General features: G+C 33.6%; 1 protein-coding gene and 1 long non-coding RNA gene across 2 annotated transcripts in view; one reads left to right on the top strand and one right to left on the bottom strand.

Moving 5' to 3' along the window:
* Nucleotides 1-14,643, top strand: part of LOC128247308 (uncharacterized) — a 73,428-nt gene that overhangs the window by 50,294 nt on the left and 8,491 nt on the right. The window contains exon 2 of the long non-coding RNA XR_008263683.1: nt 13,500-13,638. This is a non-coding gene — a long non-coding RNA (uncharacterized LOC128247308). The remainder of the gene's footprint in view (nt 1-13,499; nt 13,639-14,643) is intronic.
* The window catches only part of LOC106878933 (kinesin-like protein KIF14), a 52,095-nt gene continuing 40,338 nt past the window's right edge, over nt 2,887-14,643 (bottom strand). The window contains exons 23-29 of the mRNA XM_014928298.2: nt 12,878-12,976; nt 10,064-10,245; nt 9,211-9,357; nt 8,071-8,208; nt 7,899-7,973; nt 3,830-3,977; nt 2,887-3,403 (exon numbers count right to left, since the gene is read on the bottom strand). Of these exons, the coding sequence (XP_014783784.1) occupies nt 3,135-3,403; nt 3,830-3,977; nt 7,899-7,973; nt 8,071-8,208; nt 9,211-9,357; nt 10,064-10,245; nt 12,878-12,976 (1,058 nt within the window). The 3' untranslated portion in view covers nt 2,887-3,134. The remainder of the gene's footprint in view (nt 3,404-3,829; nt 3,978-7,898; nt 7,974-8,070; nt 8,209-9,210; nt 9,358-10,063; nt 10,246-12,877; nt 12,977-14,643) is intronic.

The following is a 14,643-nucleotide window of genomic DNA, read 5'->3' as shown; positions in this document are numbered from 1 at the left end:
CACTGGCCCTCGTGCTGGTGGCATGTAAAAGCACCCACTACACTCTCGGAGTGGTTGGCATTAGGAAGGGTATCCAGCTGTAGAAACTCTGCCAAATCAGATTGGAGCCTGGTGTTGCCATCCGGTTTCACCAGTCCTCAGTCAAATCGTCCAACCCATGCTAGCATGGAAAGCGGACGTTAAACGTTGATGATGATGATAGTAATAATAAACACATATGAGATCTGAGCAATAGGTATCCAGACTGTTGCCATAATAATGAAGCTAAAGCATGCAGTGTGAAGCTGCTTGACACAGATTGACCTTGAACTCTGCTTAACATTCTAGCTTACTTGCATTGTTTACAGCAGTGCTTGGAAGGAAGGTGTGTAGCATGTGATCGTTGCATTGACCATGACAGAAAGTTGTCATGGTGATACCTGCTCAGAGGCCTACGCAAAGTTGCAGACAGTGTATGGAGAGGAATGTATGAGCTGCACAGAGGTGTATGAATGGTTCAGATGTTTCCAAGATGGCCAAAAAAATGTTGATGTTGACGAATGTTCTGGGTGACCTACAACCAGCAGAACTGAAAAAAACATTGCAGATGTGTGTCCAGCTGTGAAGGGAAATCATTGAATCACCGTCCATGAGTTATCAGAGGATGTGCAGATTGGTTATGGTTCAGTTCAGTCCATTTTCACTGTAGATTTGGGTACGAGTCACGTATCTGCCAAGTTTATATCAATACTGCTTTCAGCTGACCAAAAAGACACTCGAGTTTAGTTGCACAAGATCTTGATTGTGTCAAGAATGATGAAAACTTTGCATAGACCTCTGAGCAGGTATTGCCAAGCTTTTGGCAAAATTTGATGCAGATTCTCAGCTCAACTTTCTCTGTCATAGTCAATACGATGATCACACACTACACACCTCCCTTCCAAGCACTGCTTTAAACAGCGGAAGTGAGCTAGAACGCTAAAACTTGCTGCACATGCACAGCAGAGTTCAAGGTCAATCTGTACCAAGTGACTTCACGTTGCATGCTTTAGCTTCGTTTCTATGGCAACAGTCGGGATACTTATTGATCAGACCACGTATATATGTGTCTTGAATGTGAGCTTCCAGTATTAATATCTGACAATCAAGTCTCTCTCCAGTAACTTTCTATTCATTAGTGTTGTCACACATTTTAGGAAAGATGTTTGCACAGTACTCATTCCATAGCCCATATAACCATGCTCCATCAGTTCTACTGCCTTTTTTACATTCCATATTTCTCCCAGGATGATTCCAGATGATGCTAAGGAGAAGCTATTACAACCTTGAGGGTTGTTGCAATGTACAGTTTGAATTTAACACAAAATTATAGTTACTAGTCTTATGTTCTTGTAATATCTTAGGTTTTGATTATTCATAGTTTATAAGTAATTAGTTTATTTGTATGTCTCTCATTGGCAGCGCCAATGGCTCTTGGGGAGTCTATCATAAAATCATGTTTGGGGACTTGTGAATTCATTTTGTAACCTAATTATATTATTCAATGTTTTTCTCTCATTTTGTTGGTATTTTGGGGGAGACAAGTAATTTAGTTATGCATATTATCATTTTGATTGATTTATGCCAATCCTATTTGACAAATAATTGCAACATAATAAGGCATTCAATGTCTAAAAACTGGGCCATTATTTTGTGCTTGGTATTCTTTAGCAACTAGGAAACTCATTGACAACATCAAACCAGTAGATTTTCAAGTGACTCATCTCACAAACATTGGATCAATGAATTGTCAGAGTCATCTTAAGATATCAGGTAGAATACCTTGAAGTATTTGTTCTATTTGTGCTCCGAGATTAAATTTTGCTGATGTCAACGTTACCTTTTATCCTTTTGGATCAATAGAAGCAATACCAATCCAGGGCAGAATTGTAGGAATGTCAAACCAGATGCCTTACTGTATTTGTTCTGGCTCATTGCCTTCTAAGTTCAAATGCTGCCATGGCCTACTTTAGTGGTAGACTGAATTATTTTCCCGGTTTAAAATCACTATCTGGCACACTATCTGTTCACTCCTTTAGTGAACTCCACTGTGTTGCAAGCTCATGAGCCAGGTCTCCAGTTTGAGGATTTCTTCTTCCCTCACTCTTACTAGTGTCAGAGATCCTGTAAAGGGTCATAGGCATTGCTTTCTCTCCTGACTAAAAAAATGTTCATTTAGTGATCTATTGATATAAATTGTGAAAATCTTGAATCTTACTGTAAGCTGTGTGTTCAGCTATTTGTATCCTTCACTTATTTCTAATTGTTGATTACCATGTTCATGTAATGGCAGTAGTTCTATTACTTTGATATGTTATTAACAATTTTCTTAAATAGAATCCTCTAAGCTGTTGATTCAGTTACTAGCATGTGCATTTTTGACAGTCAATTTTGCTAGGTAGAGCAGGATATTTTTTCTGAACAAATGTTTGCTAACATAGCTGCTACACTCCCAATAGCTCTTCATCATATTCATGTAACCACATGAGGGGTGTTCTCTAACCAGGAATCCACTGTAATTTCTCTTAAGAATTCCATGATCTATACCAGCTGACCTAATTCCTTGTCTTACCATGACATATATAGAAGTAATCTATGTATTATTCAGCAGTTTAATTTTACTTCTTGGTTACCACTATAGCTTCATTTAAACAGGCTCTTCTTTGCACTTAACCAAAAAAGATATCCAGTTTTATGGTAAAGTTTAGAAGAAAGAATTCATTACATAGAAGTGATGTCACTGAAAATGCACATAAATATTAAGTATTGCATTGATATAGAGACTCAATAAAACCCTAAATTTGTTTTTACCCATTTTATTTGGAAATTTTAATTACATATATTTTTGTAAAAATTAAAATATTGGTATTTACACTAGATTTTGAATTAGTTTTCATTTTATTTTTTCATTTACAAGCTTTAGTAATATTAAATTAATACAATTCACATATCACAGATAAATATTATTAATATAATGGCTTTAAGTTTTGGCACACAACCAACAATTTGAAGAGAAGGGGTAAGTCAATATCATCAACCCCAGTGCTTAACTGGTATTTATTTTATCAATCCTGAAAGGCAAAGTCGACCTTGGCAGCATAAATATTGATATCATACTAGTAACGTTTAGATACAAATGAGGGCTTTTCAGCAATTGATTTTAATTTGTTAGCTATCACTAATGTTTCTTGCTTAATACCCTCCAATTGTTTTAAACTATTTTCTTCTGTAACATCAACTGTATCCGAGTCATCAGAATTACTTTTACTGCCACTGGTAGTTGGTTTACCACTTTTCGGTTCTTTTAACAAAAGAAAAAGTTTTTCTATGGTGGAAGAAATTTCATCAACCGTCATGATTACATTGTCAGCTTTTTTGAGTTTATCTGCAAAATTAACAAAAGCATATAAAAACAATTAATTCAGAATATTCACAATCACTTTATCAACTTTTGGCTTCTTTATATTTGGAAATTTAAAATTCTGTTGGAAAAGCCAATAGGTTTTTAATTTGGCAACACATAATATTGATATGACTGTAAACATGTCCTAAATGAAGTTACAAAAAGCATCATTGCAAACAAATTAAGTATGAATATAGTACCAAAAAAATACTTACCAAAACAAAGAAATAGATTATGGAGCAAAGGATTAGAATCTTGATACTGGCTTTTCTGCATTTTTCTTACATTAATTTTATTCTTCTGTTGATTTTGGAAAATCAATTACTAATGGGAAATTGTGCAATTATCAAACACATTGAAAAAATCCATTTTTTTTTTTCATTAAAAGAAAAGTATCATAATACAAACCTTTACTGGAAGTTGTCTTAAGAACAAGTATTAGAGATGATCCACTTGCAACAAGTTTTTTCGTGTTGAAATGGTAACTTTGATAATTTTTGTACATATGTGATGTGAAGAATGCTTTTGTTTTCCAGCTACTGTCAAACTTGTTTGTCTGAATGTAAAAATGTTTTTTAAATGAGAAATTTCCTAAACATTCTAAAATATTTTATATTAATTTCGAAATTTAGCTTAGTCACTGTCTCTATTATCATGCTCTTTCCTATTCCCCTTCTCGGTAACATACATACAGCCTTAAGGTAGCTAGTACTCTTTGTATGGCAACTGCTGTGCTAGTGCAAAGAGAAAGGCTTTTCCACTCTTAATGCACCCTCTAGAGCAGTGTTTCTCAACCTTTTTACCCTTGCATAACCCTTAAAATAAATTACATCTCAAGGAACCTCTGCACAAAAGAAATTATATACCATATCTTTCTCATATTTTTTCATCATAGTTCACTAAATATATCCCCAAAGGTTATATTTTTTTTTGATAACATAATAGGTTAGAAAGGATGATGTTTATATTACAATAACCAATACGTTGTGCATGTATAGTAATATTACGATCATGAAATTAGCATTAGCTTATCTCACTCTTTCTCACAGAACCTCTAGGGTTCCAATGGAACCCCAGTTGAGAAATGCTGCAGAGGAAAAGATTGAGAGTTGACCTCCCGAGAACTTCTCTAGTGCTGGTGCCACAAGAAAATGACCCAGTACACTCTAATGTGGTTGATGATAGGAAAGTCATCCAGTTGTAGAAACTAAGCCATAATTAAAGGTACAAGCACTAGCTCCCAATAAAAAATGATTTGGACTGTGACAACCTATCCAACCCATGCTAACAATGTAAAATAATGATGATGATCATGAAAGGACAACAAATAAAAAAAATTTACATCCATTTCTCAACAAGTTTATATTTTATTTTACTATTTCATAACCAAATACTTTTTTTTCCTACAATAAAAAAGAATGATACCAATATTCCCAAAGATACATTTTTGTAAATCATTTTTGATAAAAGAAGAGCATCGATATACCATCAAACCATCAACATTTTCTAAAATGTAATATAAATTAATAGATTTCTTCTCAGTGATATTCCTTCACAAATCCAAAAGATAATGGTAACATTGCTTCTCCATGGATCTGTTGTTTAACATATTACCACTAGTTTTGATCCTTTAATCCCTCATCAATATCCAATAGTGTGATCACTATCCCATTACAAATTCCCATGTCTTCCTTGATACCTTCCACTGAAAGCACATCTCTACCAAACACTGACATCTATTTGTATCAATTGTCCATACGGTACGGCAATCCTGCAAACATTAGCTGATGCCTTTAACCTTTAATGCCCAGACACTCTCAAGTTTAATTAATGCTGCACATGTAATGGATCATATTGAACTTCTTTCTTTTTAGCCTTTACTAGCTTTCCATATCAAACACCCATGTTAGATTACCATGTAGCTGTTTGCATAATACCAAAACAGACAAAAAAAAAAAAAGCTAACAGCTGCCAAAAGAAAAAGTAACAGTTCACTAGATCTCATCACTACCTTTCTTATTCTAAATTCTATACATTCATATTAATTACCTAATTAGGTCCTAGGTAGCAGAATATTCCTCTTTGCTTTGTGTGTACCAGTTCTTCACACACTATCAATTTTCTAACTATCTTCCTCATACATCAAGCAAAGAAACTTTCTCAACCATACTAGGTGTACTTTTCTAACTATCACTCTGTCTTTGCCATGTTGAACTCTAAGGTTTCAAAATATTACTGGAGATTTTTTAACAAATTCTGTTACGAGAACTTTGATCCAAATACCTATAAATATTTTCAATGACATCTAGTCTTGAATTTAAATATTATTGCTTCAATAACATTTAATGAATAGTAGGGAGTTGAGGACAAAGCCCTGGGAGAAGAAAATTCTTTGAACTCATTGCCAATCTTAATGTAGCTACGAAATGGCTTGAACAGAGCTCATAAAGCTAATAATCTATATCTAGTTTCTCAGACCCTGCCTATCTACAGTGTACCACTTTAAAGTTAACTGCAAAAGAAATTTTAAGCTGACTCACAAGAAATGTATTTGTGATTCCACATTCTGATACAAATTCTTTCAAATAATTCCAAATTTTGGTAATCAGTTGACAAATAGAATAATTGTTTTGCCATTTCTCTATGCACAGCCTTTATCTTCCTGCCATTTACTACTACTACTCATAAAGATCACAATTGTTTGTTTTGTCTTTATAGAAACCTAAATTCACTTTCTTCTGCTCTTTTACTTAGTGTAAATTTTTTCTCTATCATGACTCTTTGCACTTCTCAATGTTGTTATCTCCCTCTCTCTGTCTGCTGCTTGCATTCCTGATACACTGCTTGTTATGTTGTTGTTCTTTAGTTCCAGGTCAGCCCTTATTGAGTAGACCTGTGGTCAGACATTTTAGCCATGATCATCCATCTTTTTTTCTATCAAGGATTACCTTATCCAATGTATCCTTTTTTTAAAAAAGACAATAGCATCTGCTAAGGGAAATTTGGCTATTATTTCTAGCAAGTTGAGTAACCATATATAGGCTTCCTTCTTAGATCATTGCTAGTTCCATTAGTATGTAAGGTAAGTAAATTATTTTATATTTCATATATTCACACATAAGACTTCAGATGCAGGAGATACACTGGTGTAGTGAGTATCAAGAACACACATGAAATAGACTCTGACAAATGCTCAAACAGCTCCCTAGAAATAAATGATAGTTTCTATTAAGCAATCTAAATAGAAGTGGAACTGGAGGTCTCTGACAGCAGAGAAAGAACTAAATAGTTCAAGGAATCATGATCTCTGCTGATAATAAAGGATTTCTCAGAGTGAAGGGATGGTAGCATGAAATGCGATACAGCATGCTAACAAACCATGGGCCTTGAATGTAGAAGATTCACAAAGACTAGAAAAAAGTGAAATGAGCATGCTTTCTTATATATGTAATGTTAGTGTACATGAAGAATGTAGCATCAATGTGCACTACACTGAAAATAAGCACCAATGCTCATCCTTCTTTCTCCCTCCAATCACTGTCCCACTCTAGGACATGTTGCCTTAAACAAGTAGGCACATTGTATAAAATGCAACCAGTACAGTCTGTTTAGTAACTAGGACAAAAATTGAGAGGGTCCTTTGGTTTGCCTTGCTAGTGCCTCTATAAAATGGTTGGTGTCAGGAAGAGCAATCCAGCCTAGAAACCATGTCAAAAATGGAATGCTTTGAGTAAGCCGTTCTTTGGCCTGTCTAGAAGGGCAGTAACTCCAAGCTAAGAACTGATATTGATGTGTGTGTGCATATTTCAATTGTCTTTTGTATTGTATGATAAACTTCTCCCCACCCCATCATATTACTTCCACTTGTTTTACATAATCTTTCTTTCTTTCTGCCATCATAATATAATCCCTCTCTCTCTCTCTCTAACCCCTCAGAACAATTCCAATCATAGTAAAACAATCATTTTTTGGTTTAGTGTGGAAGAAGGGACTATATTTATAACCATCATAAGTCCTTCAAGACCAGTGAGGCTGATATAATTTTGTTTCTCTTGAACAGTTACAAGTTGATGACTGTAGGGAATGCAGAGGGGTAGCATACTTGCAAACAATAACTGGGTATAATGGTAGTACTGGGATAGGCAGAGTGATGGAGGAAATGCCTGTAAGTACTTTTTATTCATATTTCTAAATCACTTCTTGAATCAACATCAACATCAGCAGTGGAAGTGGTCAGAAAATATAAATACCAAAATCCTTCAGGATTATTTGTAATAATTGTTTGGATTTGAAAAACAAAACTCAAATATAGTGGAAGCTTTGTTTTTCTTTGAAATATTAAGTTAGGATGACATGAGCAAATAGTTGGATTTCAACTACTAGCTTAGCAAAGGGGATAAACTGAAGGTTAATACTTCAACTACTTACCAAGTTGGTGTTTCAAGAAGTGTGAAGGAGTAAAACAAATTTGGCTTACCAAAATTTTACAAGATTCTTTTAAGAATAATTTTATTGTTGCAACCAAATGTAGAATGGCTTTGGAAAGGTCCAGCTGAAAGAAGATATAAAATCACAAAATTTCAAAATATTATTTTTATCTATTTTAACAGTTATGAAACAAAATAATATTACAAAAAAAAAATCTTGACCTTTGTCACGTTAATTGCTGCAGGAATTAAATGAGGAAGTAACACTTGGTCTATGTTTTTAATAGCTTCTTGTATATTGTTGATTATAAAAAATTTGCAACTTTCCAAGAATATTTTTAATATATTAGAATTATTGATCTGAAAAAAAAAAAAAAAACAAGTCAATAGATAAAAGATATTTTATGACAAATCATATAATCAATATTTCTGGATTAAATACCAATAATAGAGAAGGAAACAGAACTGAGTAATATGTATTATAGGCAAACAAGATCTTTTTGGAGAATGAAAAGGTGTAACATAGAAAAAGAATAAGCATGCTTTTAAATATAACAAAAAGAGAATCAAATATCTTTCTCAAAAGAAACTGGAGAGAATGCAAGAGCAAAAGACTTGGATTACTTAATTTATTTCACCATAGGCTTTGATTCCATGCAAATATATGATCATTGCCTAGTTGATACAATCCCACACCATAGTTTTCATCAGGAATCATGAATCAGTTGATTTGTTGAGGGTCTATCCATTCTAAACTGACTACTCTAGGCAATAAATGTGCTTGACTTCCGATCTATTAGAGAGATAAGCAAGTGACTTAAACAATCTCCTTTACATTCCTCAAATCTGCAAAGTGGTTCTTTATGCAGGTGAACTTAGATTTCCTTTAGGTTTTGTAGGCATCAATCAATATTACTAAAAGACATTAAAATCTATCAGTAAAGTTGACAACTATGGGTTCCAGGTTGAAGAGAGCTTCATTGACAGGAAACCTCTAATCTATCTATGGGCCTCATCCATAAAAATCTACATTAATGAAACCGTTACCCACAGAAAGGTGTAACTCCAACGAGACAAACCTGTTCACAATTTTCCTAACATCAGCCTACAAAAATTCAAGCTGAAGATCTATCATGTCAACTTCAAAAGTCTAGGAGAGACTGTAAAAAATACAACAGACATGGCATCTCTCTTTGGTTGGAAATGTAAACTCCTAAAAAATCATGTGCATTTATACACTTTCATATAAATTTAAATTTAGTTATAAAAACATGCTTATGGATATTTTTATATCAAAAAATATATATAGTCATATAAATTTATAAGATTTCTAGCAGTATATAGCAATATAACCAGTCTTACCTCTATGTCAAGATCAACACAAGGCAAACTTATAAGTTGATTTGTAACCAATGAATATTTAGCAGTTTTCAAAATTATATCTTCAATACAATTATTAATGTTTCCACCAATTTCTTGAATACTTTTTTTACACTGGGTGCTAAAAGCCTTAAAAATATAAAATAAAATAATGAATTATTGTCAAATGTGTTAGCTAAAATTTAAATAACTTGATCACTATTAAGTATTTTGTACTTTTGCAATGCCATTTCACTATCTACATGCCTTTTATGAGTTATAACTTTAACTTTTAAATCATGTTTTATAGCACTTCTATTGAATACTTCAATCGAATACAACTAACTTAATATAAGCTCGTTACTGTCACTGTAATAATACAGTTAAATTGAGCATACTGTTGTTTAGTTCCAAGTCAGCCTTTCTAAGGGTATCTAGGACTACATTATCCAATGTATGTTTCATTTTTTTTTAAAGATACCAAGGTGTGATTTGAAAGACACATTAATGGTCTTATTATATGTTTAAGCTACAAGCCAATGGCAATCAGAATATCCTGTTTCAATAAATGAAAATAGTAAGGTTATAATATATTTGAAATTCAAATGAAATGTATTATTTACAACAGATATGCTTTTTTTTAAAAATCTTCCTTTCTGCAAAACAGCAACTAATCATGGAAGAGTCATTTTAGCCATCTAAAACACATAAAGGTTTTTCTTTTTTAAGATGGTTAAAATGTTTCTTCTATAATGTAACTGCTTCAGTTTCAATGACATGGTCTAGGCAAGTACAACTCTAGTTATTAAATAATTAGAAATAACAGGTGTTAGAATATAAAACTGGAATATCTCACCTTGAAAAATTGCATCATTTCAAATTTTAGCTTTTTGAGTGCAGTTATAAGTGAATTACATAAATGAGAAAAAGATGCCATGTTTTGGCATAAGAACCAACTATTATAGTATGATGATAATGTAAATAACACTGATGACAGTTCAATCAATTCTTTTTCAACATTTTCTTCAAGTAAAATAACTGCAAAATAGATACCACATATTTGTGAGATTGATATTACATTTACACACAAACACGTATGTATGTTATATTTATAAAAACACATGTATATCATGCTCTCTCACAGGTACATAGATGGAAAGGAACTGATTATTAGTGGAAGGATGATGATGATGAATCTGTTTGAGGACAAGCTTCAGGTAGGAAAGAGAATGTAAATGAGAGAGACCAGTGGGTTGTGTGATCAAGTATGAAAGAAACATGATAAAGTATAATATAGATAAAGAGAGAAAAATAAAGAAAATTATCCCCTTATACACATCGAAGAATACCAGCAGCAGCCATGCATTTACAGACTGGCACTCACCTAGAGAGCTATGTATAATATAGCACACTTGTCCATAGGTATATACATACATATGTACAAATTATTGATACAGTAATTCTGGGGGGTTTTTTCCACTCATTGTAGTTCTGAACTATAGAATACAACTTTAGACTAATACTGTGGGGTACTCAGCTACTGATAAAATCCCGACACAGGATTGAGATTAATTCAGCTGATCCCCCTTTTTCTATTGTTTACTAAGATATTCTATAATAAAGATAAGATGTTTACACATGCAGTACAGATTTTGAAGTGCAGTTTAGCACATGCACATTTAGTGTGAGAGACACATATACACGTATTTGTAAATACAAAAACACACAGTTACATATATCTACATACGTCAATCATACACATGTTCAAGTGCTAACTCATTGGAGACATGCATGTTCAACTAAATACCATAAACATGGTAGTTCACTTGTACACTAACACTTCATACATTACCACTGTGTGCAAACACACAGACATACATGTGTTTTGCATAATATATACACATACATACAAGCACACACACAGATGGTTTTGACAGACATGAATCTATGTATATGCACCCAAGTACATACTTGTGTATATATGCACACAAACATACTCATTCAGATCTTTTCTATATATTTAATGCTCACAGACACTTCAAGTAAATATATGTATCAAAATACACCTCAGTTTAAATGCAGACAAGTCTACAAAACATAGCATTCAGGCATCCCAATAAAAACATATACTTGGACAGAAACATACAACAATACATATGCAGATATAGTGTTCAGAAAAGAGTGAAGTGGGGGTAAGGGGGTACCTCATAATGATATGGTGATAGAGTGTTTGGGAGTAGAACAGCATTCTAAACATCATTTGATTTAATAATAACCTAATGGTAATGGTTTCAAATTCTGGCACAAGGCCAGCAATTTTAGAGGAAGAGATAAGTTAATTGAATCAACCTTGGTGTTCAACTGGTATTTATTGAATTCAGAATGTAAAGAGCTGGAAGAAATGCCACTAATCATTTTGTCCAATGTGCTAATGATAATAAATACCGGAAACCAATGAGGCTGGTAAAGGAAGTAATGGGAGCAATGCCACAGAGCTTGTGATATTATTCTTGTAACAACAATAAGACAATGGTTGTTGTGTGTGAGGCAGTAATAGAAAATGCAAGCAATGATGCTAGACAGTAATACTAACCAGTAATGGTAACTTGGGATTAAGGAATTGTCAGATGATAAATAAAAGCAGTAGGAATAATGGTGATGATGATGATGATGATGTGTAGATTACAGGAGATGGGATAACAGCACAAGAAATGAAATAGTAGCAATGCAATATATTATGTGTTTTCTATCTAAATGTATATCTGCATTTGATTCCTCTTTTGTCCAATTTCTCTTTCAGAAACTGGATAACAGAGAAATCTGATGCAGTGTGCATAAAAGAAGACTGCACTGGTACAAGCATGTGATGAATATAGAGGATGACAGCTGTATATAAGCAAATATCAAGTGTACAAAGTGAATGGAAGATGTAGAAGAGAGAGACCAGAAAGAATTGGGGATAAAGTGGTGAAAGCTGACTCATGAAAAAAATAGCAAAGACCATGTTGATGGCAATCTGCAGAGCTGGAGAAAACCTGACTATCCAAACAAGCATAGCAAATTTAACATTAAAATGGTTGTAGTGATAGCAGCTAGGAAGCATATGTGTGTGCATGTGCATGTACACACATACGTGTGTATGCTTCATCATCATCATTTAACATCCCTTTTTCCATGCTGGCATTGGTTAGATGATTCAACACAAAAAGACAAGCCAGAGGGCTGCACCAAGCTCCAATGTCTGTTTTGGATTGGTTTCTACAGCTGGATGCCCTTCTAGATATCAGCCACTTCACAGAGTATACTGGGTGCATATTCCATGACACCAAGTACCTGTAAGACAAAGCCCCCTCAACTGAATGGGGTATAGTACTGAAGGACAAAAACTATGATAGAGGGACAAGAGCAGGTGTCTTGTTTGAGAGGTGAATACAAAGCTTGCCCATCTGGAAAGAGAAGGGGTGTGTTCATGTGTGTCCAACCATTAAAACTTTGTCAAATAAGAAAAGCAGAGAAACAAGCATAACCACTTAGCCTGCTACTTTTCTGTTTTTATGTGTCAAATGGTGAATGTCCATGAGATACAGAGACTTGTCCAACATGAAAAATGATAACAATGCGGGGGGTGGGTGTAATTTAATACCAAATTTAACAATTACAAAATGTTTACCTTTTACATGTGCACTGAGTATAAGTATTTCATTTACTGACTGTAGAATAGTCTTGCAACATTCCAGACATAAATCAGTATAACTTGGTTGAATGTCATCTGTTAAAAATAGAGGATGTATTTCAATACATACATTACATAAATAAATACATGATTTCAATTCATTTCAAATTTTTTTTTTGTATATTTACAACAAAACCTTTTTGTAACACAAATTGTAAACACAATTCATACATTAATAAAACACAATATTAAGAATTATTAAACAGGTAATAGACCAATAGTTCTCAAACAAGAGACACTTGACACTCAGAGGAAAATTTTAATCTGGGGAAGAATTGAGAGAAAATATCAGTTAGATGCTGAACTGAAAAAGAAAAGAATGTAGTGTGTGCATGTGCGTACACATGTATATTTATATATCAAATGAAAGATCAATACTTCTGCTTCAGATTTCATGCCATTTTGAGCTATTCAGTTATCAGTATTTGAAAAGTATGCTTGTGTCAATATGATATACTGAATGCATGAATCTGGGATTGGCAGTGACAGTTTGAAATATATTGTGGGACAATACCAGAAAACAAATAAGTATTCATGAAATTTAACATTCTCTTTTCAGATTCTCAAAACACTATCAGAGAACACATCTTCAAATGCCAACAAGGAAGCCCACCAGTATTTAGTAACACTCTTCTGATTTTTTTAGCAAATGATGATCCAGTACTAGACATAATTATGTGAGGATATTTAAATCTACTGTGAGTGACTATCATTAATAACTTTTTCTTCTTTATTCATTAATAATATCATGAAGGCAAAAACACTCTCTTTACACCTATCATAATATGAAGATGTAAAGATTTAAAACTAAATCAAACACCATATACTAACTCCCGAAAGACCCTGTCTAAAAAGCAAATTAATAAACTTACCTTCATTGTGGAGAATACAGTGTCCTAGCATTAAAAGGAGAGGTAAATATATGCCCTTTGTAAGAGCTCACTTAGCCCTGCCTAACTAAGATTCGAAACTGAATTTTCACACTTGTTGCCTATCAGACAGCTGTCTGATTCCATTGTGTTTTATCTCAATGCTGGGAGATTAATGAGAAATATCTAACCTCCTAGAACCTTTGCCAGTCATTGAAAGCTCAGTCCATTGTTTTAGGTTTGACCTACTTGCTGGCCATACCCTTTATAATTGACATCATCTCTCTCTCTCTCACCTTCTTTGATTCAACTGGCTAGTAAAGAGCACACATCCCTATTTGTGTCAGCTGTTAACCATGAGCAATAGCATCAGCGAATGGAAAGGGACAATGTAATCCTTACCCTTTCTTCCTCTCTGTCAGCACAGAGCACAACTTACACTGTACCAACTACCAGTGAGCTACCAAAACATTATTACTATTGTCAATTACTACTATGTCAATTACTACCAGCAAATAAGTTTGTGAATAGGATTCCTTTTCTCTTCGATGTTATTACAATGTTTCATCCTGTTTTCGGTTATTTACATGTAACAGCTTGACGTGGGACATCAAGTAACTTTTCATCTGTACCACCGACATGGGAACCTTACATTCATACAGTACATTTAGTAACCCTAGTATACATATACATCTGTCCATTACACCTCTCCATTAGAGAAAAAACCCATTAAATATAACAAAAAATAATTAAAGCAATAAGAAAAATCACACAGATGACTTTGTGCTTCAACCATCCAGGGTTGTTATTGTTACGGCATTCCAGCTATAATTA

Source organism: Octopus bimaculoides, chromosome 1 (genome assembly GCF_001194135.2).
Source record: "Octopus bimaculoides isolate UCB-OBI-ISO-001 chromosome 1, ASM119413v2, whole genome shotgun sequence".
Taxonomy (NCBI): domain Eukaryota; kingdom Metazoa; phylum Mollusca; class Cephalopoda; order Octopoda; family Octopodidae; genus Octopus; species Octopus bimaculoides.
Note: the sequence above shows the minus strand (reverse complement) of the source record. Positions and strands in the feature narration are given on the sequence as shown.